At 35.8% G+C, this 27,873-nt stretch overlaps 1 protein-coding gene across 1 annotated transcript in view; it reads right to left on the bottom strand.

The window, feature by feature from the left end:
- The window catches only part of ASAH2 (N-acylsphingosine amidohydrolase 2), a 69,696-nt gene that overhangs the window by 7,730 nt on the left and 34,093 nt on the right, over positions 1 to 27,873 (bottom strand). Inside the window, exons 10-18 of the mRNA XM_090278038.1 lie at positions 26,642 to 26,728; positions 24,483 to 24,587; positions 24,266 to 24,347; positions 12,929 to 13,044; positions 11,752 to 11,846; positions 10,080 to 10,119; positions 9,231 to 9,326; positions 6,360 to 6,455; positions 4,184 to 4,330 (exon numbers count right to left, since the gene is read on the bottom strand). Coding sequence (XP_090134164.1) covers positions 4,184 to 4,330; positions 6,360 to 6,455; positions 9,231 to 9,326; positions 10,080 to 10,119; positions 11,752 to 11,846; positions 12,929 to 13,044; positions 24,266 to 24,347; positions 24,483 to 24,587; positions 26,642 to 26,728 — 864 coding nt within the window. The remainder of the gene's footprint in view (positions 1 to 4,183; positions 4,331 to 6,359; positions 6,456 to 9,230; positions 9,327 to 10,079; positions 10,120 to 11,751; positions 11,847 to 12,928; positions 13,045 to 24,265; positions 24,348 to 24,482; positions 24,588 to 26,641; positions 26,729 to 27,873) is intronic.

The following is a 27,873-nucleotide window of genomic DNA, read 5'->3' as shown; positions in this document are numbered from 1 at the left end:
CTTTTTCCATGGATGACTTATAATTACATTTGTACATGTAAGATACAAGATGGAGTGACAGGATGTGTAGTTATCCTACCTTATACACCAATAAAGGTATTTTTAAAATAACAAACAAATAAATATGCTCCCATCGCTTACCATGGTACACAAGACTTTTTACAGGTAAGTTTCCACCCACTTTTCTACCTTAACCCATCCACCACCTATACACCCCAGAGTATGTCTTGATGGGCACAGTGAACTCATACTCACCCCCCAAGACCTAGTTCACATTAAAAACACTTTAATAAACACTTTCCATGGATTCAGAATCAGTGTTGACCATCTGAACAAAAATGATGTGTTGCTCAATTATTGACTTTACTATTAACTCTCTGAATTATTGTCATCAATTTATTTTATCACCATTTTCACCAGTGAGATTACCAAGTTAGCCAGCCTTACCAACAGTTAACATCAATTAGACTTTCCTGAAAAAAATCAATATATCATTTATAAGAGCAGTCAGCCCTTCAGTCAGTATTATGGTTTATTTTAAAATAAACTTTAAATCTGGTATCTGGTTAGCCGAATTATTCTAATCCTTAGAAGTATTTTTCTCCTTGATTTTTTTCTACATTCACAATTCTCTGTTTACTCATCATCTGAAAAGTAAGAAACAACCCCACTACAGATACAAAATGCCAGTTCAGAAGGAAGGGATACAGGCACTTCTGGCATGACAGAGTGACAATATGTCCTCTCCCCAAAAAAGCAACTATATATGTAGACAAAAGTGTCAAAAATAACCATCTTGGCATTTCTGATATCAACCAAAAACTGAAACATGTTTATTCTTTAAAATTACTAAACTTAACACATTGTGTACGGGTAGCGAGAATTCTCGTCATTTCTAAAAGGCATTTAAATACCCCAGTATGCAATGTGTTAAGGAAAGAAGAGCACAAGTCTTTGGTTTTCTTAACAGAGTGCTCCCATCCTCTTGGCACTATAATTCAACCACAGTGGGGAAGGCCATGAAATCAACAGCTTTCCTCTGCTGCCAGAAGGAGCTCACTTGATATGGAACATAGTCACTTAAACTTGTGACCTCAGTGAAAGACAAACACTGAGGGTTAATGGCTAGACTGGTGGACTAGTGTTTGGGGGCGGTACGATAACCATAGTGTTCTTAGTAAACTCTCCTCCTATCCTGAATTGACCAGAGTCTATGAGCATTAACACAGAAGACCAGAGTGGGCCCAAAATTACCCACACATCCGGGCCAGTGGAGTCTTTGTATAGGTACATAGGAAACATAAGAGCCCAGTGGAAATTAAAAGCTGTGGAAAACTGGGAAATAGTCTGAAGTTTAAATACACACACCAGCCCACATAAATCTATCAGCAGAGATTGAAATTCTTATTCCCTGAGGTATCTAAGCACAAACTCTAACCCACACCTGGCTGAACATTAAGTGATGTAATCATAGGCTCAACACCGTGAGAACTAGACTTAAAAGTAAAACAAAGAATTGGAAAAAAAAAAAAAACTAAGCAAAGATAGCAGCAACCACACATTGCAAGAGAGATAGACTTCACTAATTTAGTCAAGTTTTAAATGAGCAATCAAACAAGGCAATAATTCTATAATTGGGAGGTAAAACTAGAGTTGCCACAATATATCAGAAAATATCTAGTATTCAACAAAATATTATGAGATGTACTTACAAGAAAGTAGTGGCCATACTAAGAGAAAAAAAGCAAAAATTGAAACCGCCTCTCTGTGACCCAGATGTTGTATTAGTAAAGACTTTAGAGCAGCTGTTATAAAATGTTCTAAGAACTAATATAAATCACGTTTAAAGAATTAAAGGAAAGTATGATGATAATGACTTAACAAATAAAGAACCTCAATGAAGATAAGTAATTTTAAAAAATTGGAAATTTTGGAGTTGAAAATCACAACAATGAAATGAAAAGTCAGTATATGAGCTTAGTATCAAATGTGAGATGACAGAAGAAAAGATATGTGAACTAGAATGTATCAATATAAATTAGCCTATCTGAAGAATACAGAGAAAATAAGATTAAAGGAAAATTAACAGAGCCTCAGAAACATGTGGAAGAACATTAACCAAACTGAAATTCACAGAACAGAAGCCCTGGAATTACAGAAAAGAGATAAAAGCACAAAAAAATTTTGAAGAAATAATCGCTGAAAACTTCCCAGATCTGACAGATCCAAGAACAGGACAAATCCCAAGTAGGATAATAACAGAGGATTTCACATTTAGATACATTGTATCAAACTTGCTGCAGACATAGACAAAAAGAAAAATCTTGAAAGTAGCAAAAGGAAAATGATTCATTACTTTCAGGGAGGGATACTATAATAAGATTAACAATTGGCCTCTCATTAGAGAGTGAAGAACAAAAAACAATAGGATAACATATTCAAAGTGATAAAAGAAAAACATTTCTCAACTAAGAAGGCAACCAAACTATTCGTCAAAGATAAAGAAAATTAAATAAAGTCATTCCAGATTTTAAAAAAAAAGGCTGAAAGAATTTCTGTTAGCAAACTGTCATTAAAAAAAATACTAAAGTACATCCTCCAGACTGAAGGAAATGATGCTACATCTTAATTCAAATTCTTCAAATAGAGAACATTAGAACTGGTCAATATGTGGGTAAATAAGTAATATTACATGAAAATAATTTTCCACAGCTTCTCTTAGCTTCCTTAAAAGGCATAAGATTATATAAAACAAAGATTATAACACTGTATTTTGCATTTATATATAAGTATAATATATGTGATAATATCACAAAGGATGGGAAAAGAAAAGAAGATATATTAGACCAATCTTATTATATTTTTTGGAATTAAGTTATTATACTGAAGTACTTTGTAATTAGTTAAGATGCATATTTTAGATCTGAGAGACAATAAGACACTATATATTTGATCTCTGCACCAAAATTCTTAGAAAAATACAGATATCTATAGACAACAGAAAATCTGAATAGGCCTAAACCAACTATAGGAAATGAATTAGCAATTTAAAATTTTGTCATACAGAGGAGCCTAGGTCCATATGGCCTTGCTGCTAAATCTCATCAAATATTTAAAGGAGAAATGATACCAGTCTTCTGCACACATCTGCAGAAGACCAGGAGGGAACACTTCCTCACTCACTCCTTAAGACCAGTGGGACCCTGACAAAGATAGCATATGAAAAGTCGGCAAATATTCCTCATGGGTATGAGTGCAAAACTTTCTAGCAAAATACTACCAAACCAAATTCAACAACATATAAAAATGATTATATACCATTACTAACAAGTGTTTATTTAATATCTGAAAGTCAACTAATGTAATGTACCATATTTATATAATGGAGAGCAAAAACCACATGATCATCTCAGTAGACACAGAAAAGCATCTGAAAAAAATTTAACACCTGTTCCTCACAAAATTCTCAACAAACCAGGATTAGAAGGGATACTAAAAAACAAAAATTATGCTTAAATGACTGAATACTTTTCCTAATCTGAGGATTATAAAAAAGACAAGAATGTCCAGTGTTACAACTTTTATTCGATGTTATTTTTGGAAATTCTAGCTAGTGCAATAAGAGGAAAAGAATAAAAGCTATCCAGAAAAGAAATCCAAAAAGCAGTAATTAAACCTGTTTTTATTCCCAGATAACATGATATTATACATAGAATAAGAATGCCACTCCCCTCCTCCAAATCTATTAGAACTAAAATATAATTTAGCAAACTTGAAGGACATTATATATAAGTTGAAGGACAGTTAATATAAAATAATAGTGGTACAAATCCTGATTCATTTCTATGCACTTTTACTATTTTTGATTTAAGAGACAACTTTTCTGAGCTCTAAAGAATGATTTCATAACCATCCATTTAAGAAGAAAAAGAATAATTGGGATTTTAGAAATTCAATTTTACATAATACCTCCTGAAAATAATTATTTCCCCATTATCATGTTTATAGAGCCTTTGCAGAGATAAGAACAATTACCAAAATTATTGTTGCTAACAGCTGATGATCTATGGCATCATTAGAGGCAGGTGTTGCCATTAACAACATCCCCATCCCCCACCTCTCCCTGCCTATCCACAAACACAGGCTTCTCTGAAGCATTCCAAGATCTCTTTGTGAATCTTACCACTCTGTACTGAGGATTCAATGGCTCCAGGACATCCCCAAAATTCTTGCCTATTGGTGCTTTATCCGCAATATTAGGAATTAATGGAATTATCAGTTGTTTGAAAAATGGAGGCTCTGGACCTCTGCTCAGATTGGCTACTGTGTCCTAGAACAGAGAACATTTGCTTAAGGAAGTCACCACGTAGAGGCAAAGACCCTTTCCCAAGTCCCCCATCCCCAGAAATGCCTTCAGTAAAAGAATCTACCACCCCCCCTTTCCTCTCATTCCAAGAGCTAACAGCTTTAACAAAATGTGAGCAGGAGGTTGCTAAAATGTGAGCCTAGATGTGCATAATTTAAACTTGTGTCCCTAGAAGAAAGTTTTGGTCATAAGCAACACTTTCACTTCCCTGGGCAGTATAGTTCAATGGTCAAAGCATAAGTTTGGAAGCATGCTATGCAGCTTTAGGTACTAGGACAACCAATTTTTAAATGTGTGACTTTGAAAAGGAGCCTAACACATGATAAGCCTTCATAACGTGACACTGTAATCATTCTTTTAATTTAAAAAAAAAGTGTTGAGACTCTTTTACCTAGAATCAGTGCCAAGTTTTTTTTCCTAAATCCTTCCATGTGATGATTAAATAATATAATAAATATATTTTTAACTTAAAGGTTAAGGCCAGTCTATATCTTGACTGGTTTAATCTATGTTTTCCACAAAATTTGCCACCTTCGATAATGTCATCAAAATGCTAACCTCAAATTTAAATAGCCCTTCATACGTATTTAATGTACTTTCATAATCACTTTAAGTGGTTCATCTTTACAATAGGTGTGTAATATATTACCATTTCCATTTTACAAATGAGAATAGAGGCTTGGAGGTACTCGGTAGTTATTTTAAGATCACATAGTTAGTCTTAAATACATAACTACAAAATTGACTGTGAAATGCATTTCCACAAAATGATTCATATTTTTATTCCTAAATATCACTATAAAATTTGAAGAATATATTTCCATGGGAAGAGTTATAATTGCAATGACAGTTAAACAGTGGTTCTCTCTAGGGATGGGTTATAAATTTATACTTTTATGTATAATCTGAATATTCTACAAATATTTATAGCTTCTATGATGAAAAACCAAATAGTTCTACTTTGAAAAAAGTACCAAAGCTAAAATTAAGAACATTATGATGAAACAATTAAATTATATCCTAATACCTTGTATTGAAACTTCAAACACACAATAAGCAACTTGTTAGGTGGGTGGATGCATATGAAATTGCCAATATTCAACTGTTTGACCCATAGAAACAGCAATTTCTTTTGTTTCAGTTTAATATATCCAAGCTCTTTTTTTGAAAAGCATTTATTATTTTTCCTATGCCATAATAGTTTCAGAGCCTTATTGGGGCTTATGTGATATTACACAATGGTTGGTTTATTATTTTAACTCTTTATCCTCCTTATTGACTAATAATCTGACAACAGCATACAGCTTCATAAACAACTGTTTTCAAAGAAAAGATTTTCATAAGTAGAGTTCCTTTAGGTAAAGCGGATTAAGAATATAAATTTTAGGCAGATATAACGCATATGTGTATCCTCATGTCCTGTTGAGCTTCAACAAATCTAAGCTTTTACTGACTATAACAACCATTATTATTTTTGAACCACCAGGAAAGTAAAATTATGCTACCAATTATAACTGTAACACGCCTCTGATTGGGAGATGCATCCCAATTTCAGAGATGTAATAACAAGGAAAATGCGCATCTCAGACTTGATGACCTACTCAACTCTTGAAGTGACTGGAAGGAAGCTGGCCAGGATTAGAGAATGCTAGTCCCACTCAGGGTTCTAGTTATAATAAGCCTGATCACTTATCATCTCTGAACCTATTTGCACATCTGAAAACTGGGGCAAGAGTTACACCTCCATAGGTCCCATAATGATTGTGAGTATAACAGGAGATAATACATATGAAAAAAGCTACCACCACCAAAAGGCACTTACTCAATCTAAATGTACTGTTTCATTTTTAGGAATACCTCATAGCCATTTTTTTAATATAAACATTTTTTAAAAACTAAACACTCACAGCTAAGGCTTTCTCTTGCTCCCCTCTGTATCTCCCCTCTGTATCTCCCCAGCCCTAAGATGCACATGCGTACAATGTTTGATTACCGTAGCAATGGCCTTAGCAAGGACGCTGAAGAGCTGGATGTAAGCAGACAGAGTGTGTGGTCCATAAATTGTAGATGCTGCCTCATACCGCTGAACCTGCAGGGAAGGCAGGGTCATGTTGTACATCGGTCTGCACATGTCAATGCACTTACAGAAGTGTCACACCTTAGGTGAGGAGTCGTGCTTGGACATCTCACGCAATTCAAACTGGCATAATTTAATATTAATTATGACAAAGGGAGGTGGGCATTTTCATTTATCAGCTGAAGTACATGGCTCCCATCAACTATGTATTAAAGGCAGTGGGTTCTCCTGTCTTATGCCATTTGGACAGTGAGTCCATTTAATCTGAAAGCAGGCGCTAGCTCCTGAGCTTAGGTCTATTTTAAGTACTTGTAATACAAATGCTTCCCCCAAGGAGGAGTACAGCAGGAGAAAAGAATGATAAAAAAAGACAGTCTTAGTAACTCCTGGATAAATTGGGTGGGAATGGTACTATCAGGTGGGGTGGGGGAGGATTTAACCTATCATAGAACTATGACATAGAACCAAACCTGAAATTCATCAAATCTAAAATGGGACTCATCACTCCAAATTCACCAGCTTTCTCTGCAACGTTCTTCATTTCAGTGAATGCCATCCTTCCAGTCTCCCATGCCAGGATCAGCTGGCAGTCTCAGGTCCCTCTCTCCCCCTCTTCCTACATCCTGTGAGTCTGCAAGTCATGGTTCCTTCAAATTTCTTGAATTCTCCAGTTTTCCTCTGTCTCTCCTACTTTTACCTTGGTCAAGCCCTTACCTCTCACCTCAGTCATAACTACAGCTTCTTAATCAGTTCTGTCTCCACGCTTGCCCTTCAAATTCATTTTCTGTACTGCCATCCTAATGACCTTTCTGAATCACAAATTTGATCAGAGAATTCCTTTCATTGAATCCTACTCGTTTCCCAAGACCTTCCTCATTGAGTCAAAGCTCTGTAGCATAGCATAAAACTCTTCAACTAACCCCTGCCTTTCACTCTAGCACATCTCACTACATTCATCATGCTTATTCCATGAAACTCAACTAATTATGGCTGCTGACATATATTAGGTCTGCCCCTCTGGACCTTTGCCTATGTAGCACCTTCAATATAAAACACCTTCCCTAACTTGTATTTGCCTACTTAGCCCTTACTCATTCTTAAGAACTCAGATGTTACATCTTCCCCAAAATCTGCCAGTCCCTGTGCTCAAATACTTAGTCTAGATTGGTGCTCTTCCTATTTTTTCAAACTACCTTGAGCATCCCTTTCACAAGAGTATAAATTCTAGTGATCTTGAGGACGGGGGCAGATTCTCATTCATTGTTGTCCCCAGATTTTGGCTAGTACTGTATGTTTCAACATATATCTGTTGAGTGAATGAACACATTAACTGATTAATATTAATACTTGCAGGAGCATGTGTCTGAACCAGAGATGAGTTTGTAGGGGTTCCTAACCTTATCTGTGCCATTATCATCTTTGTTATCTGTCGAGGCCTATGAATCCCTTTCAGATTAATATTTCTAAATACATACAATATAATGCATGAGTTGACCAAAAAAACTGATTAAATTAAAATACATTAATCAAACAATAATAAACCAATTTTGTGATAGAGTAATATTTGTGCTTTACTGAATAACAAGATCTAGTTGCAGATTTAACAACTACTATATTTTTTAAATAGTGATGAGAGTAAAAGATATTTCCATATCTGAAATAGTTCTGTGTGATATGAAAAATATCTGTGGTTCCTACTGGTGATGAAGTTACAGATACTGCTAATATTGTCATTTGTCACCTATATATTCATAATTGGAGCAAATGCTAAATAATAGTTATAGATAAATTTAAAATGAATAAATAAAAAATTATTTCTATCCAAGTCTACCTTGACTCAACAGGGTTTCCTAGGAGGCAGTGACTTTTAACAGTCAACAGAGAGCACAGAGCAGATTTTACTTCTGGTATCACTGAACATTTGCCAAGGGGTAAACTATATGTGAGGGTATAGACTGCAGATATACAGTATTCCCTCACTTATTATGGGTATTATGTTCTAGACCCCCCATGAAGTCAGAACCTTACATTTATTCTACACTCTTAAACATACGTAACTTTAACAACATACATATACAGTACCACAAAATCCCGTGATATAACGAAAAATCCTCGATAAATAATTAAATATAATATTTTTTAAAAATCCCGCAACACAGTGAGGCCACAATAAGTGAACTGCGAAATAGAGAGGGACTACTGTATTACAAAGCATTAATTGTGTGACTCTAAACTGCTCTCATGGTTTAACTTCTATTGTTAAAAAGTATCTGGGCTACTTTCTGCACTATTTGTAAACAAAGAAACACTACCTGCCAGCAGCCTCCTCTAAATTCTCTAAGACTCTGTTTCTTAATCTATACCATGGATATAACAGTACCCTGCTTCAGGGTTTATTGTGAGAGTTAAGATCACATTTGCAAGGTTTTAGCTAGTGCATTCAATAAATAGTAGTTATCAGGGGATTTTCCCAGGTTCTACAGAAGCTTAAGTCACCAGACGCGTCATGGTTGGAGTTAGGAATATTGTATGCCACAATCCAGTGCTCCTGACAAAATAACTTATTTAAGGAAAAGTGAAAGTCAGTGAGACTAAATTTCTAATCTGAACTTGTAAATGGTAAACCTGGAACTACGAATATGACCTCTGGCTTATCATTCTCTTATTTGTCCTAAGACAAAATTCTCTCTCAAAAACATGATTAAGTAAGTCTAGAAATAAATCCTGCATGTGATACAATAGTCCTAGAGTATATTTCACTTAAATGCTAAAAAATTTTTACTTTACCTGATATTCTTCATAGGTGGTAATGTAATGTGTATATACATTACATAGACCCGAAATAACAACGGTCATATTCTGCCTCCCATACGTTGCAAACTCCTGAGAAGGGGGAGAGGTAAAGCCCAGTAAAATTACTCTTCATCTTAAAGTATATTATAATCTCAGTTATATTTAACATACAATCATTGATATGAATCATTGGTGTAAGATGTCTCTCTTAACAATATTCTTCCTAATGATCAGAACTGCCTGGGAATGCAGAAGTATCAAAGAGCCCTTGATAAAAGTAACTCTGCACTATAGCTAGACAAGGCAATGGATCTATAAACATCTTAATGATTGCATTTACAGATGTAGAATCTTATTACTAAATTAAGATATTTTATTAATTTCCTAAAAAGTATAATGGAAGGTTACTAGCTAAGGACAATAGTTATATCTAGATCCAAGCAATAATATATTTGTTGTTTATGTCATTTTAGAACCATTTACAATACTTCCTGAATATAAAGAAAATTAAAATTATAAATAAAATACATAATTCTAAGATGTGTTAGATTTTATTTAGATAAAACTATAAGATATTAAGATACTTAGGTATTATTAATTTTTAATTAATACATGAATACCAATAAAATATTTTAATCTGACTATAGTTCCCTTATTTATGTTTTTGAATTTGTTCTTATACCACCAATATTTCACGTTTGCCTCTAACCATTATTTTTTAGAAGTATAAAACTCTAGTCATTTAGCAAAGGTTAATTTAAAAGATAATAGATCATAGGGACAGGAAATGTTTTTCTCTTCACCAAATATAAATGTATAGATGTTATTTAATTTTTAACTTACAGCTTTAACTGCCTCCCGAAGCCTTCGTCCAGACATGGTCCTAAGTAAAGAAAACAGAATTTTCTAAGTGTTTTCCTATTTCAAATGTATGCAAAGTACGCTGACTTGTAGAAAAAGCCTAAAAGTTACCCTGGCTCATCACACAATTGTAAAGTATATAGGAACACAATGACAAAGCAAAGCTAAAGTTGAGTGTTTTTTTTTTTTTTTTTTTTTCCTGATTGTCTTATCTTCAAAACCAACTCTAAATGAAAGCAGATAATTTGAAGGAGGGAAAAAGAATTGATGAATACACTAGCAAAAGATCAAAATCATCACTTCCCGTGCATTGATTCAGCAAAAAATATTGGTTACGTTCTATGTCAAGAGCTAAGGCAAATAGAGATTGTGCTATTCCTGCCTTCAAAGAACTGACATTCATTCATTTAAACCTTCATAAAACTCTGAGTACCTACCATATACCAGGGCCACTTCTAAATGTTAAGGGTTCAGCAGTATGAACCTAACATTCTAGGGAAAGAAGATGGTCAATAAGCAAATCAAGAAGTGAGATGACGATGAGTGCTACGAAGAATATAAGGTAAGGTAAAAGACGGAAGGGAATGATGTGGTCACTGTGCTGCGGGTGGTGGTGCTGCTGCCAACGCTGATGCTGTAGAGATGTGCTCGTGGTGGTGGAAGCAGTGCTGGGTAAAGACAATATTATTTAGTATAAAGAGGACTGGGATCTCTGTTAGAGATCTGAGCAGAGAACTGAAGGAATAAAAGAGTTGGCCATGGGGATTACTGGGTGACTAAGTGTTTCGGGCAGAAGTTCAAAAGCGCTAACACACGAGCATGCTTGGTGAGTCTGGGAACTGCAGTGAAGCCAAAGTGGCTGAAGCAGGGAAGGGAATGGGGAGAGTCATATGAAATCAGACCACCAAAGGGCCCTGTAGAATATTATAAGGGTTTGAGGATTTACCTAGGGTGAGATGGGAAACCAGTAGAGGTATTTGGGCAGGGCACAACTTAACTTGTGTTTTAAAGGGATTCCTCCAGCTGTGGTATTCATAAAATACTATAGAGAAGTAAGGGAGGAAGCAAGAAGACGAGACGGGGAGAAATAATGGTGGCTTAGACCAGAAGGGACTTGGGACATTGGGGAACTAATAGAAAGTATCAAGTAGAACATAACAGAATTTGCTGAAGAATAGCAAGTGGGAGAAATTGAAAAGGAGAGAATTCAGGAATAACTCCAAGATTTAGGGCCTAAGCAATAGGAAAGATGTAAAATCATTTCTTAATAAGAAAGGAAAGACTACATAAAGGGTCTATTTAAAACATTCTCTCATGCTTCTAAAACCTAAACTGGTTGTTTTCAGAACCTATATTTTAATATTATTTCAAGTCTTTCTACTTATATTATAATTCATTACATCATTTTGATTTGAAATAAGTTTTCACGGTTTTAGGTTTGCTTCAAGTTACACACTAGGAACAAGCATAGAGAGATTTATCCTTCAGAGGTCCCACAAAAGGAGGGTGGGAATATTCGTCATTGTTGCCAAATACAGTACAGTGAGCTACAAAGATGTCAGTACAGAATCATCTGCCCATGATAAGGGATTCCAACAGAAACACATACCCAATAATTACATTTTTAGCTACAAAGTAAAAAATAAAAACTTACGTAAACTCCCCAGGGGCGGCAATTATTGCCAAGGACCCAAGAGTAATCATCTGAACATCAACAATATCTGGATGCCAGGGATGAGGTTTTGACAGCTAAGAACCCAAAACATGAACACTGTTAGGAATACTATTCTTTCTATGATCAAGAGATATGTGATGATCAGAGAAATTTCTTTATTAAAGATTTTAAATGTTCCCAGTTGTTTTTGGTGTCATATCCTAGCATCATAGATTTTGTTTCTAACTCATGATGTAACATCAAATATTCTACCTAGTAATAACATGTGAATGTCAAATGTCAATGCCCCATTAACCTAGACTTATTTTCTCATCAATGAAGTTTTTGGTGGATTTGTCATGGTGGAATCACAATGTGTAACAGATAACCAAGGATTCTACTAGAGTATTGTGGTGACTCTACTTATACAGAATAAATAAATAATTTCATCATTTGGAATAGCCTCACTTGATAATTTCTCTTTTTACTCTAACAGCACTTTAAATTTTCATTTACCTAGTCTTGCCTTACTTTCCAAGTTTTCTCCAAGAGAATCTATACTTTTCCACATTCAAATTAGTGTAGAATCTTCCTCTCTATTCCTTTCCTTTCCTCTCTTTCTTCTTCATGAAGAATTTTAATTGAATATTAGGTGGAAAAAACCCTCTATTTAAATTTTTTTTCTACATCAATAGTTCATAGAATAAACACTGGCATCACATTTTGACACTTAGAATGTGAAAATCCATCTTCCAGGTGAGTATTAAAAGGATATTGCTTTAGTTAATAACATTGCTTGAATTGTGGGGAAAATTGAGACAGGAACATACTCCTTTTTATCTGCACTGAGATGTTCTCTGCAGAGAATTCTGTGTGAACTCCTATCCTGGGAGTAACATAAATTAATCTTAAATAAGATAAATGTTATTCATATCCTTCCTTTTTCAGTGTTCCAATTGTTTCCATTATTTATCAAAAATTCAAAATTAAAATATTTAATAATCATACCTCTTATTTTTTACACTCATAGCATGTATAATTTTGATATTAAAAATTTTGATGTGGGAATATCTGAGTAAGACCTCACATGCCAGTAGAGATTATCATTCATATCCAACAATTTACAAATTTTAAAAAGCAACATACTAATTTCACTGTAATAACAAAAATGGTTTACCTCTCCAGTGTGAACAAGGACTGGCTTTGGTTTATGACACTCTTTGATTTCATCAGATGGCTTGCCCAAGATCTGATTACGGATAGTTTCCCAAAACGGATCCGTTACTGTTGTCCCTATTAGGAATACTTTAATTAATATGATTTCAACCCTCTGGAAAATGTCATCATCTTAACAAATATTGTACAATGCTTTTAGAAGTTTCAGAGATTTTCTTAAGGTTGATATTTAATTATTCCAAACAGTCTGAAAAATAGAAGAAGTAAAATTTCCTATGTATCCTAAAATAAGAGATGTTACTTAATTAGATCTTTAGTATGGTTGATAGAATAAAAGAATATATTTTACTCAATATCCTCAACATTTTTAAAGTTTTGTTTCTATTGCTCTTCCTCTTTCGTATTTCAAATAAAAACAATATGATATAATTAACTGTAGATTTTTCCATTTTGAAAACTAAAAATGACACCTCCAACTTTAAGTACCAGTTATTTTGGCTCGTGGTCCCTGAAAGAGCCTCTCTTGACTCCCTACTTAATTATTTACACACACACACACAATCACTGGAAAAAAAAAAAAAAAAAAAAACCCTAGCCTAAAGTCCATAATATAGGGGAAAGTTATGTTTACTACAAAACCTATAAGCTTAGAATCTATAATCCATCAGGAAATATGACAATTATAAACATATGTGGACCTAATAAAAGAGCATCCAAAGTACATAAATCAAAACTGACAGAAATAAAAGGAGAATCAATAACAGTTGGAACTTCAATAATCCCTTGACAGTAGCAGATGGAACAACTAGTTAGAAAATCAATAGGGAAGTAGAAAATTTGCACAACACTAGAAGCCAACTAGACCTAGCAAATACCTACAGATAACTGTATCCAACAACAGAATATACATTCTTTTAAGTGCATATGAAACATTACCGAGGACAGACCATATGCTGGCCATAAAACAATGCTCAGTAAGTTTTAAAGCAGAGAAGTAACACAAAGTATGTTTTCTAACTACAGTGTAATGAAATTAGAAATAAATGAGAGAAGAAGATTTGGGGAACTCACAAATATGTGGAAATTAAACAACATAATCATAAATAGCTAATAATTGAGGAATAAATCAAAAGAAAACATAAACAGTACTTCCAATACTTTCAGATGAATACAAATGAAGACAATATAGCAAAACCTTATGGGATGCCATAAAACAGTGCTCAAAGGGAAATTATAGCTTTAAATGCCCATACTAATAAAGGAGAGGAGTGACAACAGCAAGATGCAAGAGTAGAAAATACTGGCCTTTGTCTCCCCACCCACAAAAAGACAACAATTAGACAGCTATCCACGGATGAAAATAGCCTTGGGATGGGCTCGAGAGTTCAGTTAAGAACCTACAGCAATGCAGTGGAGAAAAACACCAGAATAACCACATAGAAAAAATCGTTGGAGAGATTAGCACAGCTAGGACATCTCGAGAGAGCTAGGAACAAAGAAGGGCCGACACTATCAGTATCAGCCACACGGCAAATGCCATCATGGAGCGCAGAGCCCTGCTCTGTGGAGGACCCCAGCAATTCTTGCTGCTGAGGGTCACAACAGACTCCCAGCATTTTTCACAGCAGAGGACCCTGCTGTGTTCTTCAGCACAGACCCTAGCAGCCTGTGCCCCAGAGGACACTAGCAGCTTTTACGATTGAAGTAACCAATGGCCATTACCATCATGGACCCCCAAGGGGGAGAGATGCTGCTGGGCCTCCCTCATGAGGAACTGCTGTTGCACTGCCCTGGGACCAAGGCTGTCAGCCCCCACCCCAAACTCCACACACACCCCTGGCTCCAGAGCCCTGGCTGCTCCATGCACATCATGTTTCCGACCCCAACACTGACCTCGCTGTTTGTGCCTGTGCTTCAGACCCCAAATCTGCCACTACTCTACATGTACCTGCATCTCAGACACTGGAGCCACCACCGCACCACCACAGTGGGCTATTCATTATCCTGGACCTCAGAGCCACTGTCCTCTGCAAATGCATGTGCTGCAGTCCCTAGCTCCTTGGCTGTTCCACATGTGTACACACCTAAGGCACAGAACTACTATTACGGATGGCAAGCCAGTGCCCTGGATCCTGGAGCTGCTCTGGCTGCAGATCTCAGGTCTATCATTACTCCATGGGTGCCCAAGCGTCAGACATCAGTGCCACCACCACTGTGAGGGTACCTGCAAGCCAAACCTAGCACCAAGAGAGATACCCTTGGCCATAGCATCCCTCATGGGAGAAAAAGAAACAAGGAGTTCCCAGCAGCATTCATGGCAGTTGCAGACACTCATAAACTTGGCCTGTGAGGACCCGTGCAATCTTCATCAATACTGACCTCAGCTGACAGAGCTACATGGAGATTATGCCACTAACATCGCATACACTGGAGCTCAAACTGAAACAGCTGACCCCGCCAGTGTTTGTGCACCCACCCACAGGCAAAGGTCTTTTCCTGCCAGAATCAGTCTGTAAAGTCTGGAAGAGCTAACTGCTCCAACAAATGCAGAGACAAAACACAAGTCTACAAGAACAACAAAAATTAAGGAAACATGACACCTACAAGGGAACATAATAATTTCCCAATAACCACCTCCAAAGAGGTGGAGATCTACAATTTTCCAAAGAATTCAAGATAATTGTTTTTAAAAAGCTCAGCAAGCTACAAGAAAACACAGACAACTTGAAAAAAAAAAAAAACAGGGAAAATAATTTATGAACAAAATGAGAAGTTTAACAGAGAGACAAATTATTTTTAAAAAGAACTAAATAAAAATTCTGGAGTTTAAGCACACAATGAATGAAATGAACAACACAATAGAGAGCATTAACAGCAGATTTGATCAAGCAGAATCTGTGAGCTCAAAGACAAGTCATTTTACATTATCTATTCAGAGGGCAAAAAGGAATAAAAAGAGCTAAGAAAGCCTACAAAAATTATTGGACATTAAAGGCTAAATGAAGTTCTTCACGCTGAAATGCAAGAATGCTTTTAGTACATAAGAGATATGAAAGTATAAAACTCACTGGAAAGGTAAGTACATAGTCAAATTAAGAATACTCTAATATTGTAATGGTGGTTTGTACATCTAACTCTGACATAAAAGTTAAGAGGCAAGAACATTAAAAATAACTAAGGGTACAATAATTTGTTAAAGGGTACACAATATTAAAAATATATAAATTATGACATTAAAATGTAAAAAAACAGGGAGAGAAGATAAAAGGGTAGTTTTTTTATGTTATTGAAGTTAAATTATCAGATTAAAATATAAGATGTTTTATGTAAGCCTCATGATAACCAAATACCAAATACCCACAGTAGATACACAAAAGATAAAGGAATTAAAGCACTATTAGAAATCATAATATCACAAAGGAAGAGAGCAAAGGAGAAAGAAAGGAACAAGGGAACTACAAAACAACCAGAAAATTATTAATAAGATGACATTAGTAAGTCCTTACTTATAAATAATTACTTTAAATGGAAATAAATTCTTCATACAAAAGGTATAGAGTGATTGAATGGATAATAAACAAGAACCAACTAATGGCAGAGTGTCCTCCTGTCTAATAGTATCCCCTTCCCCCCAATTAAAAATAGAAAGTCCTATCCAGAGCAATTAGGCAAGAAAAAGATATAAGTCATCCAAATTGGAAAGGAAGAAGGAAAATTGTTAGAGAAAGACAAATACTGTATGTTCTTAATTATATGTGGAATTCATAAAAGCAAAACTTATAGAAATGAGAGTAAAATGATGGTTGTCTGACACTGGGGTGTGAGGGGAATGGGAAATTTTTGTTCAAATAGTACAAACTTCCAGCTATAAGATAAATGAGTTTTCAGGGAATCTAACATAAAGCACCATGACTAATTACAAATATACTTAAATATTTGGAAGTTATTATGAGACTAGATCTTAAATGTTATCGCAATGATAAGGTAATGATATGAGAAAATAGAAATGTTTAACCTTATTGTGGTAATCATTACACCATATATACATCTATCAAGCATCACATTATACACCTTAAATTTGCATATATGTCAAAATTATGTCACTAAAAATAAAAAGACACGTCATAGTCAAATTGCTGAAAACCAAAAATGAAAAAATAAACTTGAAAGAAGCTAAAGATTTAAAAACACATGGATTTCTAATCAGAAACCACCAGATGATGGAACAATATCTTTAAAGAAAAAAAAAAAATACTATCAACTAAGAATTCTATATCCAGAGAGTATATCATTCAGGAATGAGGCAAAATAAAAATATGCTCAAGTGAAGGACAGTTGGGAGATTTGGTGACTAGTAGACTTGCTCCTAAAGAACTGACATTCTTCAAGCTAAAAGGAAATATGACTATATAGATAAGTCTAAGATGAAGAAGAGCAATAAAAGTAGTAAATATGTGGTAAATGTAAAAGACTATATTCTTGAAAATACATGTTACTATTTAAAGTGGATAGCAAAATATCATCTGTTGTGGTTTTCAATACATGTAAATATAATACACATGAAAATTAAAACATAAAGAGAGGAAAACAAAAACAAAAAGTGTTCCTGAGAGGATAAAATTAGTTTTTAGTTTGTACTAATTTAACATCAGTTAAACTGTAGCTGTAAGAAAAGTAACTAGACTTCCAGTCAAGATGGAGGTGTAGGTAAACAGGCTTCACTTCCTCACACAACTACAGAATAAATCATAATCAGACATCAAAACAAATAACACCCAAAACTGTCAAAAAATTGGGCTGTTTGGAAGATTGACAACCAAGGACTTAAAGAAGCCACATTCATCCAGATGGGAAGCAGAGGATACAGAGATGGGGGAGACAGGCCGAGAGGCATGAAGACCCAGTGTGTCAGGGAGAGATGGCAGAAAAGGCAGTACCACATTTACATGTGGTGGATAAAAATCAGGAGGGATTTTTATCCACCACATGGATAAAAATGGAAGTGAAGGATCCCAGTCGCAGACCAGATCACATAGCCCAGGGTCCCAGTGCTAAGAAAATAAATCCCCGTAACTTCTGGATATAAAAAGCAGTGGGGGCAAGATGGTGGAAGAAACTGCCAGATTCTCAAGAGAGTCCTCTTAAAAGGCACGCATGGATTTAGGACTTATGCAGACCACCCACTTTGGGATTCAGCACGAGGGCAATAGCTGGAAGGACACCAGTCACATATGGGGAGCAAGTGAAGCAACAGGAAAGAGGGTGAGTACCAGGCAAGCCTCCAGCAGCCAGGCAGCAGCATTATCCCTTCCCTAAGCCCTCCCCCTACACAAAACCACAAAGTGGTAAAGCAGGTTGCCCCACCCTGGCAATTACCTACGGTCCCACCCCACACAGTTTACTGGTGCCTTTCCTATAATAGGCCACGCTACTAAGACTGGAAGTCAAAGCAGCTCTATCTAATACATAGAAACAAACACAGGGAGACTGCCAAATTGAGGAGACAAAGAAATATGGCCTAAATGAAAGAACAAAAAAGAAAGAAAAAAGAAAAAGAACTAAATGAAATGGAGATAACCAACCTATCAGATACAGAGTTGAAAACAATGGTTACCAGGATGCTCAAAGAACTCATTCAGTATGGCAGAAGCATAAAAATGACCCAGGAAGAAATGAAGGTTACATTATGTGAAACAAAGAAAAATCCACAGGGAATGATGACACCAAGATTCAAATCAGCAATTTGGAACATAAGGAAGAAATAAGCATTCAACGAGAACTGCAAGAAGAAAAAGAATTCAAAAATAGAGGATAGTATAAGGAGCCTCGGGACATCTCCAAATGTACCATCCAAATCATAGGGATGCCAAAAGGAGAAGAGGAAGAGCAAAAAAATTGAAAACATATTTGAAAAAAATAGTGAAAGTAAAATTTCCTAATTTGGTTAAGGAAATAAACATAGGAAGTTCAGGAAGCACAGAGTCCCAAACAAGCTAGACCAAAAGAGGAACACACCAAGATACATCATAATTAAAATGCCAGAGGTTAAAGATAAAGAGAGAATCTTAAGAGTAGCAAGAGAAAGGCAGAGAGTTACCTACAAAAAAGTTCCCATAAGACTATCAGCTGATTTCTCAAAAAAAAACTTTACAGGCAAGAAGGGACTGGCTAGAAGTATTCAATCTGATGAAAAGTAAGGACCTACAACCTATATTACTCTATCCAGCAAAGCTACCATTTAGAATAGAAGGGTAGATGAAGTGCTTCCCAGATAAGGTAAAGCTAAAAGAGTTCATCATCACCAAGCCATTATTATGTGAAATGTTAAAGAGACTTACTTAAGAAAAAGAAGAAGATCAAAACTATTAACATTAAAATGGCAACAAATTCACAGTCATCAACAAATGAATCTAAAAAACAAACTAAGCAAACAACCAGAACCAGGACAGAATCATAGATATGGAGATCATTCGGAGTGTTATCAGAAGGGAGGGGGAAGAGAGAGAATGGGGGGAAAGGTGCAGGTATTAAGTAGTATAATTGGTAAGTACAAAATAGGCAAATGGGGTGTTAAGAATAGTATAGGAAATGGAGAAGCCAAAGACCTTATATGCATGACCCATAGACATGAACTAAGGAGGGGATTGCTAGAGGGAATGGTGGTACCGGTGGAGGGGGCAAAGGGAGAATAACTGGGACAACTGTAGTAGCATAATCAATAAAATATATTTTTTAGCCCTGACTGCTGTGGCTCAGTGGATTGAGCATCAGCCTGCGAGCCAATTGTCACTGGTTCGATTCTCAGTCAGGGCATATTACTAGGTTGCACGTCAGGTCCCCAGTCGGGGGCGCAAGTGAGAGGCAACCACACACTGATGCTTCTCTCTCTCCCTCTTTTTCTCCTTTCCCCTCTCTCTAAAAATAAAATAAATATACAAATAAATAGATAAATTATTTTTTTTAAACTTAAAATATATATATATATATATACATATTTTTTTAAAAAAAGAAAAGTAACTTATGGGGAAACTGCATCTTCATTACCTCAAATGTGTAATTTGAAACTAAGAGTTTCTATGATTAAAAATAACTATTCTTTCCAATAGATGATGGATCTGAATTAACAGGGAAATAGTTAATGATGTTTAATTAACTTAAATTATTCATTGAATAAACAGAAAATATCAACAAAATGAATACATTTTAGCTAGCCTAATCAAGACAAAAAGAGAAATGACTCAAAATCCTAGAATCCGAAATGAGAGGACACTTCACTTCTGACCTTAAAGGAATAAAAAGGACCTGAACACTATGAGTAATTGTATGCCAAAAGTTAAAACACTTTGGTAAATGAACACATTTCTAGAAAGACACAAACTGCTAAAACTGACTTAAGGATATACAATCTCACTAGGTGTATAAAATGTAGAGATTGAATAAAAATCTACCCCCAAAGAGCTGCTCAGCTCAAATGATGTCACTGATGAATTCAACAAACATCTAAAGAAGAATAAATACTAACTCTTCAAAAAGTCTTCCATAAAACTAAAAGAGGGAACACTACCCGGCTCATTGTATGATGCCAGTATTACCCTGATACAAAAGCAGACAAAGACATAAGAAAATAAAACTATGAATCAATATAGAATATGTACACAAAAAGCCACAGCAAAACACTGGCAAGTTGAATCCAGAAATATATAAAAGGAGTTATACACTATGACTAACTGGGATTTATCTCAGAAATACAAGACTGGTTTAACTTCTAAAAATTAATTAATGTAATAAATTATATTAATATAATAAAAAACAAAAATCACCCGATCATCTCAATAGATGGAGAAAAAGCATTTGACAAAAATCCAATTTCATTTCATGGTAACACTCAACAAAATAGGTATAGAGGGGATGTCTTCAACTTGATTTTAAAAACTCACAGTCTACGTCACAATGATGAATGACTGATTGTTCTCCTCTTACTATCAGAAACAATACAAAAATGTCCACTCTTGCCATGTCTAGTCAACATTGTAGTGGAGATTGAAGCCAGGGTAATTGGGTGAGAAAAAGAAAGTAAAAGCATCTAGATTTTAAAGAAAGAATTAAAACTACTTCTATTTGCAGATTACATGATCTTGTTAATAGAAAACTCTAAGTAATCTACTAAAAAACTATTAAAACTAATAACTATTAAAACTAAAAAACAAGTTCAACAAGATCAAAGGATATAAGATCAATATGCAAAATCAACTGCATTTCTATACACTTTCAATGAACAATCCACAAATAAAATTAGGAAAACAATTTGATTTACAATAACATCAAAAAGAATAAAATACTTAGAAATAAAATAAACAAAAGAAGTATAAAATTCATACACTGAAAACTAAAAAATACTGTTGAAAAATTAAAGATCTAAATAAACAAAGCAACATTTATATTTATGGATTATAAGATATAAAATTGTTAAGATTGTAATACCTCCCAATTTAATTTACAGATTCAATGCAGTCCCTCTCAGAAACTCAGCTTTTGTCTTTGCAGAAATTGAGAAGCAGATTCCAAAATTCATATGGAATTACATGTCCTGGTTTGAAAATTTGCTACAAAGCATCAGTAATTGAGAAAAGGTAGTATGAGTACAGGACAGATGTATAAGTCAACCAAACAGAACTGAGAATCCAGAAATAAAACCATGTGTTTATAGTCAATTGATTTTCAATGAGTGTATCAAGACCATTCAACGGATAAATAAACAGTCATTCAAGGAATAATGCTGGGATGGCTGGATAGCCACAAGCAAAAGAATGAGATCTGACCCTCCAACCTTTGCTTCAAATCACATGTAAAAGTTTACTCAAAATTGATCAAACACTTAACTGTAAGAGCTAAAACTATAAAACTCTTAGAAGGTAACAGGGATATATCTTCATGACATCAGATTTGGCAAAAGATTCTTAGATATGATACTCGCAGCATGAGTAACAAAAGTAAAAATAGATCATTTGACTTCATCAATATTGAAAACTTTTATGCTTCAAAGGATACAATCAAGAAAGTAAAAACAAATCCACAGGATGGGACAAAATATTTTTAAATCATAATCTGATAAAGGACTTTCATACAGAATGCATAAAGGACTCTTACAACTTAATAAGAAAAAGACAAATAGTCAATTTAAAAATAAGGAAAATATATGAATAGACATTTTCCAAGAAAGATACACAAAGAGCCAATAAGCACATGAAAAGACACTCAGCATCATTAATCATTAGGGAAATGCAAATCACAACCATGAAGAGACAGCAATACGCACTCACTATGATGACTAGAGTCAAAAAATTATCAATAAATTAAACAAGTGCTGGTGAGGATGTGAAGAAAAGGGAACCCTCGTGCACTATTCATGGGAATGCTGATTGGTGCAACCACTGTGGAAAGCAGTATGGTGTTACCTCAAAAAATTAAAAATGAAACTGCCTTATGACCCAGCAATAGCACTTCTGGGAATATATATGAAGAAACATGAAACTCTAATTCAAAAGAATATATGCATGCCTATATTCATTGCAGTATTATTTATAATAGCCAAAACTTGGAAGCAGTCCAAGTGCCCATCAGTAGATGAGTGGATTAAAAAGCTGTGGTACATTTACACAATGGACTATACTATTCAGCTATAAAAAAGAAGGAACTCCTACCTTTTATGACAGCATGGACGTAACTGGAGAGTATTATGCTTAGTGAAATAAGCCAGTTGAGAAAGACAAGTATCAAATAATTTCACTTATATGTGGAATCTAATGAATAAAATAAACTAACAAACAAAATAGAAACAGTCTCATAGATACAGAGAACATACTGACAGGTGTCAGAGGGGAGGGGGATTGTGGAGCTGGGTGAAAAGGTGAAGAGATTAAGCAAAAAAAAAAAGTCAGAGATAATAAGTATTGATGACAATGTGGAGAAATCAGAACCCTCAAAACATAGGCTGGAAATGAGAAATGGTGCAGCCATTTTGGAAATAGTCTCACATGATTAAACATAAAGTTACTATGTGATCCAGCAATTTCATCTCTAGGTAAAATATTCAATAGGCAAAATAAAATCATATGCCCACACAAAAACTTGTACATGAACATTTATGACAGCATTATTCACGACAGGCAAAAAGTGGAAAAACCCAAATGTCCATCAGCTAAGGAATGCATAAACAAAATCTAATAAAACCATACAATGAAATGCTCGGTCATAAGAAAGGAATGAAGTAATGATACATGTTACAACATAGAAGAACCTTGAAAATGTGATGCTAAGTGAAAAAAGCCAACACAAAATGCCACATAGTTTATGATTCCATTTATAGGAAATGTTCAAAATAAGAAAATAGAGACAGAAAGATTAGTGATTACTTAGGTCTGGGAGAGATAGGGACTAAGGGATTCCAATAGTAAGAGTACAGGGTTTCTTTTTGAGATATTGAAAATGTTCTAAAATCAACTGTAGAGATGGTTGCATGTATCTGTGAATATATTAAAAACCACTGAATTGTATATTTTCAATGGGTTAATTGTATGTTATCTGAATTATATCTTAATAAAGCTATTAAAAAGTATTATTTTAGAAAATTAGGGAAAAAAAGAAAATTAGACCAAAGTGGATAAAATATTATCAGGAAAGATGGTGCCAAATATATCCAATTATGATTATATTAATTAATGTTTTAATTAATGGTTCCAAAAATACATATATAAAAGATAAGAATGAAATAAGCCAAACTGTTTCCTATAGAGTACTCTTTCTTTTTTTTCTTTTTTTTTTGTACTTTCTCTACTTTACAATGACTATTATTACAGTGATAATCAGGATAAAATTATAAGACCTAAAATAATCAGTTGTAAATGTGTGGAGATACACACAGGGAGAGGACCTGGGACCACATGTGTTAGGCTCCTGAAAGCCTCTGCCTTCTGCCCTGAGGAATTTTGGCTTCAATAAAGAAATAAGGAAAAGAGACACTAATAACAATTTGGAAGAGCCGACTCATATTGTAGAAGGTACAGGGACAATTCCCTTCTGTATCCACCAACTCCACCCCTGCCCAAGCACAATCTAAAACTATTCATCCGTAGACTACAATGTGAAGAGAATTTGTCTCTGATCCTGTTTGAATCAGTGGAAAGCTTAGTTACAAAAGAAACCTATCCTTGGGAATACTGGCTGTCATGTACAAACCTGGAATATCTGCACACCCCAAAATTTAGAAATAAAAATAGGAAATGCATTGGCTACAGGTAAGTCTCTTAGGAGGCACAACCTTGAAGCTACGGAACCTCACCCTGCGTAAAATTGAAGCTCCCAGCTCCATCGATTGTGCCAGCTGCGAAACTGTAGCCCAGTGCTGGTTTACAGGTTTTTGCCTAGAGGAAAGATTTGAAAAACAAAACAAAAACAAAGAAAGACAAAAAGAAACAGAAGTTACACTTCCACTAATAATGAGATCAGCCCAGAGCTTTACCGTTGGGGCATAAACAGTGTGACTCAGTGACACTCACTGTGTGTGTGGAATTGAGCAAGACAGTAACATCCGTCATATTCACCCACTGATGAGCTGAAATCACTGGTCCAGTTAACTCCTGGGAGGCCAAGGCATAGAGCGTCTAGAAAACACACAGTGGCAAACTGTTATGAGCAACAAGCTAAAATGAATACTACCACTGTACCCAGTAAGTACCAATTTGGAAAAGGATCTCTCAGCTGAGTTTGGCTTGACTGGCTGCTTAGAAATAGCCACTGCCCATGAGGATCTCTCTACCAACCTGTTGCTTCCTTGAAGATTGAAGGCCCTGGGATGGCTGACCTGTGTCTATTTCCCCAAAGATGAAAGAGGAGTGACATAGGATATGCCACAAAAGGCCCCAGTCTCACTTGAAAGACAGTCAAAAAAACTTTTAAGGTTACAAATAGGAGGGCCAAATTACTTTCTCTGCCAGAACAAGCGTGCACCCTTGGGCATTCTCAGAATTCTTGAGTCCTCCTGTGGGGTTGGTACCAAAGGCTGGCTTGAAAGACTTCAGCCCCCAAGTTACCTGCATAAATTTCCCTAACGCCCCCCCCACACACACACACTCTTTGGTGATCTTTTTCTTTTTTCAATATGGTCAGTTTACGGGAGTCAAAAAATGTTTTATAATGTTTGTTTATATTGATCTGTATCATACAGTACAGGCAACTCCTGCTTCAGCACAAGTCCCGTGCCCTGAAACCTATCCCATTTCCAGGCAGTCTCTCTCCATCCCTGTTTCAACAGCCACCTGGGAGCTCTCTAGACAAGTGACACCAGCCGCAGCCTGCCTTCCCTGATAACAGGCAACTTGTGCCTTGCTGAGAAGAGAGCGCAGAATGTGGGACAAATCTTAATGGCTCCCAGACCCAGAAAGGGAACAAAATTTCTGACACCAAATTGTGTCACGGGGTGGACTCCCTAAATAGAATCTGTTAATTGAGAGCAATCCACTGGTAATACCACCGTAATTAAAAAGAAACCATAGCACTTAGGGCTGGCTAGTGTCTGATGTTTTGAAAGGTGCTTTTGTTCTTCCTTAATTGCTCCTGGAACATTTTAGAGCCCTTGGAACAAAACATTTACTTACACACAAACGCGCAGGTGTGTGTGCACAACAAAGGTATAAGCTATGAAAAGGAAGATATTTAACTATCTTTATCAGAGATATCTCAGCTCTCAGACTCTTCCTTTGCCTTTTGATTCAGAAATCAGTCTCCACAGAAGCTGACACATAACGAGGAACAAAATGGAAGATAACGTTTAGGAGAGGGAGAAGCATGGAGTCGTCGTCGTCGTCGGCAGCCGTCCGTCTCGAGAGACGATGGTGTAGCTTCTTAAGAGTCTATCTGCACCGCCGAGAATGGCTGTGCAGTCCGACTCGGGAGTGACACAGTATCTGTCTCTTCCCGTGTTGAATCGACATCTTGCGATGACGCTGGAGTGTCCTCTCCAGTGAAGCTGAAGCTACAGAGCCTGGGCAGGGTGATATGGAGGGTCTGCTGTTGCCCATGCAGCAGACCCCCCCTCTCTTCGCAGCTGAAGGGCCCAAGGGAAAGACGGAGTCAATACAGCTTGGCTTCAGGTGGGTAAATCATAGAATTCTCAGTCAAGACCAGGTTCTCTCCTCATCCAAAGAAAAAGTTAAGAAAAGATAAGGTGAGTGATCTTTGCCATATCAAAGAAAATTAGAACTCATTTGAATCCAAATTGCAAGAGGGTGAGTTGTGCTGCTCAGCTTTGCCTCCTCACTGAAGGAAAAGTTAAGAAATGGGTAGGTGATATGGCAGGCAAAGCCCTGAGAGATTTCCGAGATTTTGGAAGTCTGGTCATGTCTAAAAACCCTACAATCTATCTATCATCGCGCTGTCCGAAGCACCTACTCTAACTGAAATAAAATGCCTTCCTGGTGACTTGGTTTTAATTGTACTTCCTGTGAGCCATTGGACAGAGGAGTCGGACAGATTCCTGTGTGGCTTGTGAAAGCAACCTTCCTAACTGCCGAGAAGCAGACCCCGTCTTTAAGATTCCTTGGTGCAGCTTGAGCTCTTGTTGTGTTCCGTACAATTACCAGCTTCCTAATGACCCATGTCGGTCAATTTTCAAGAACAATTTTATAAAAAGAAGAAAGAAGCTTCTCGCCCAGCTTACCTGTGCTCTCTGATATAGGATCTGTCCTATCATCTGTGTGCTGTCGAGCATATCCTGTCCAGGCCCCGTAGCCATGCACATGGTGGACTGGAACAAAATGAGACATGATGAGTTCTTAGTGCAAAAAAAAGCAATTATTTTAAGAAACAGATCATTACAAGTGGATCTAAGTAAGTATGTTTTTAAGACATGTTCTAGCATTTCTTTTCACATAGTCTCTCAGTTTAAAATTATGAGAACAAAATTATTCCTTGAATTGCAGTAGTGAATATCTTTAGAAATCATCTATTTCAATGCCTACTTTTAAAAATAAAGAAAATGAGGCTCAGCTGTGTTAGAGGCTTTGTCGAAGATTATACAGGTAGCTAAGGCCTAAAGCCACATGTCTCCACTAGCTGCACATGTCTCTACTCGCTTGTTCTTGCCTTTGGCTCCTGCTCATGACCACCTTAAGTTGAAATTCAGTTACAATTATATTGGAACAACTAGCTGACCCTTGGGGGCGAAATGAGTAAATAACTCTGACTCTATACCTTATTTCTTACATCAGAAAAATTTTAGATTAATCAGATATTTAAATATTATAAATTACACCAAAAGTATTAAAATTATGAGTGAATGTATTTAAAAGTCATAAGGGTATGGGATACTCTTCTAAAATTAGATAGAACAGTCTTAATAACTCTGACAATTTAAACACTTTTTTTTGTATATCTGAGGTTTCTTTTATTGTTGTTCTGTTCCAGCTGTCCCAACTTTTTCCCGGTTGTTTTCCACTGCCCCGCACACCCCACCCCCCGCTCCCACAGTCACTCCCCACCATGTTGCCCATGGCCATGCTGACAACTTAAACACTTTAAACATTCATGTGGAAAACCAAAACATAGGTAAGGCTGAAAACAACTGACAAGCGGGGAAGAGGGAGTTGTACTGTTTATGACAAACTAAGACTAAAATATAATGAACTTTTAAGTCAGTAAGAAAAAAAACTATTAATGCCTTTTGATGTATCCATATTGAGGTAGGTTATCTCTTATTTGCAGTAAAAAAATTCTATATGTATATCAAAATCATCACATTGTAACCTTAAAATTACACAATGTCATATGTAAGTTATACCTAAATAAAACTGGAAAAACATAAAAGTTAAAAAAAATCATGATAATGAATACACAATGAAATACAGATGAAAACGGTAATTCACAATAAAGAAATGGAAGTATCCATTTAAC

Source organism: Furipterus horrens, unplaced genomic scaffold (assembly GCF_987537825.1).
Source record: "Furipterus horrens unplaced genomic scaffold, mFurHor1.1.pri manual_scaffold_5, whole genome shotgun sequence".
Taxonomy (NCBI): Eukaryota; Metazoa; Chordata; class Mammalia; order Chiroptera; family Furipteridae; genus Furipterus; species Furipterus horrens.
Note: the sequence above shows the minus strand (reverse complement) of the source record. Positions and strands in the feature narration are given on the sequence as shown.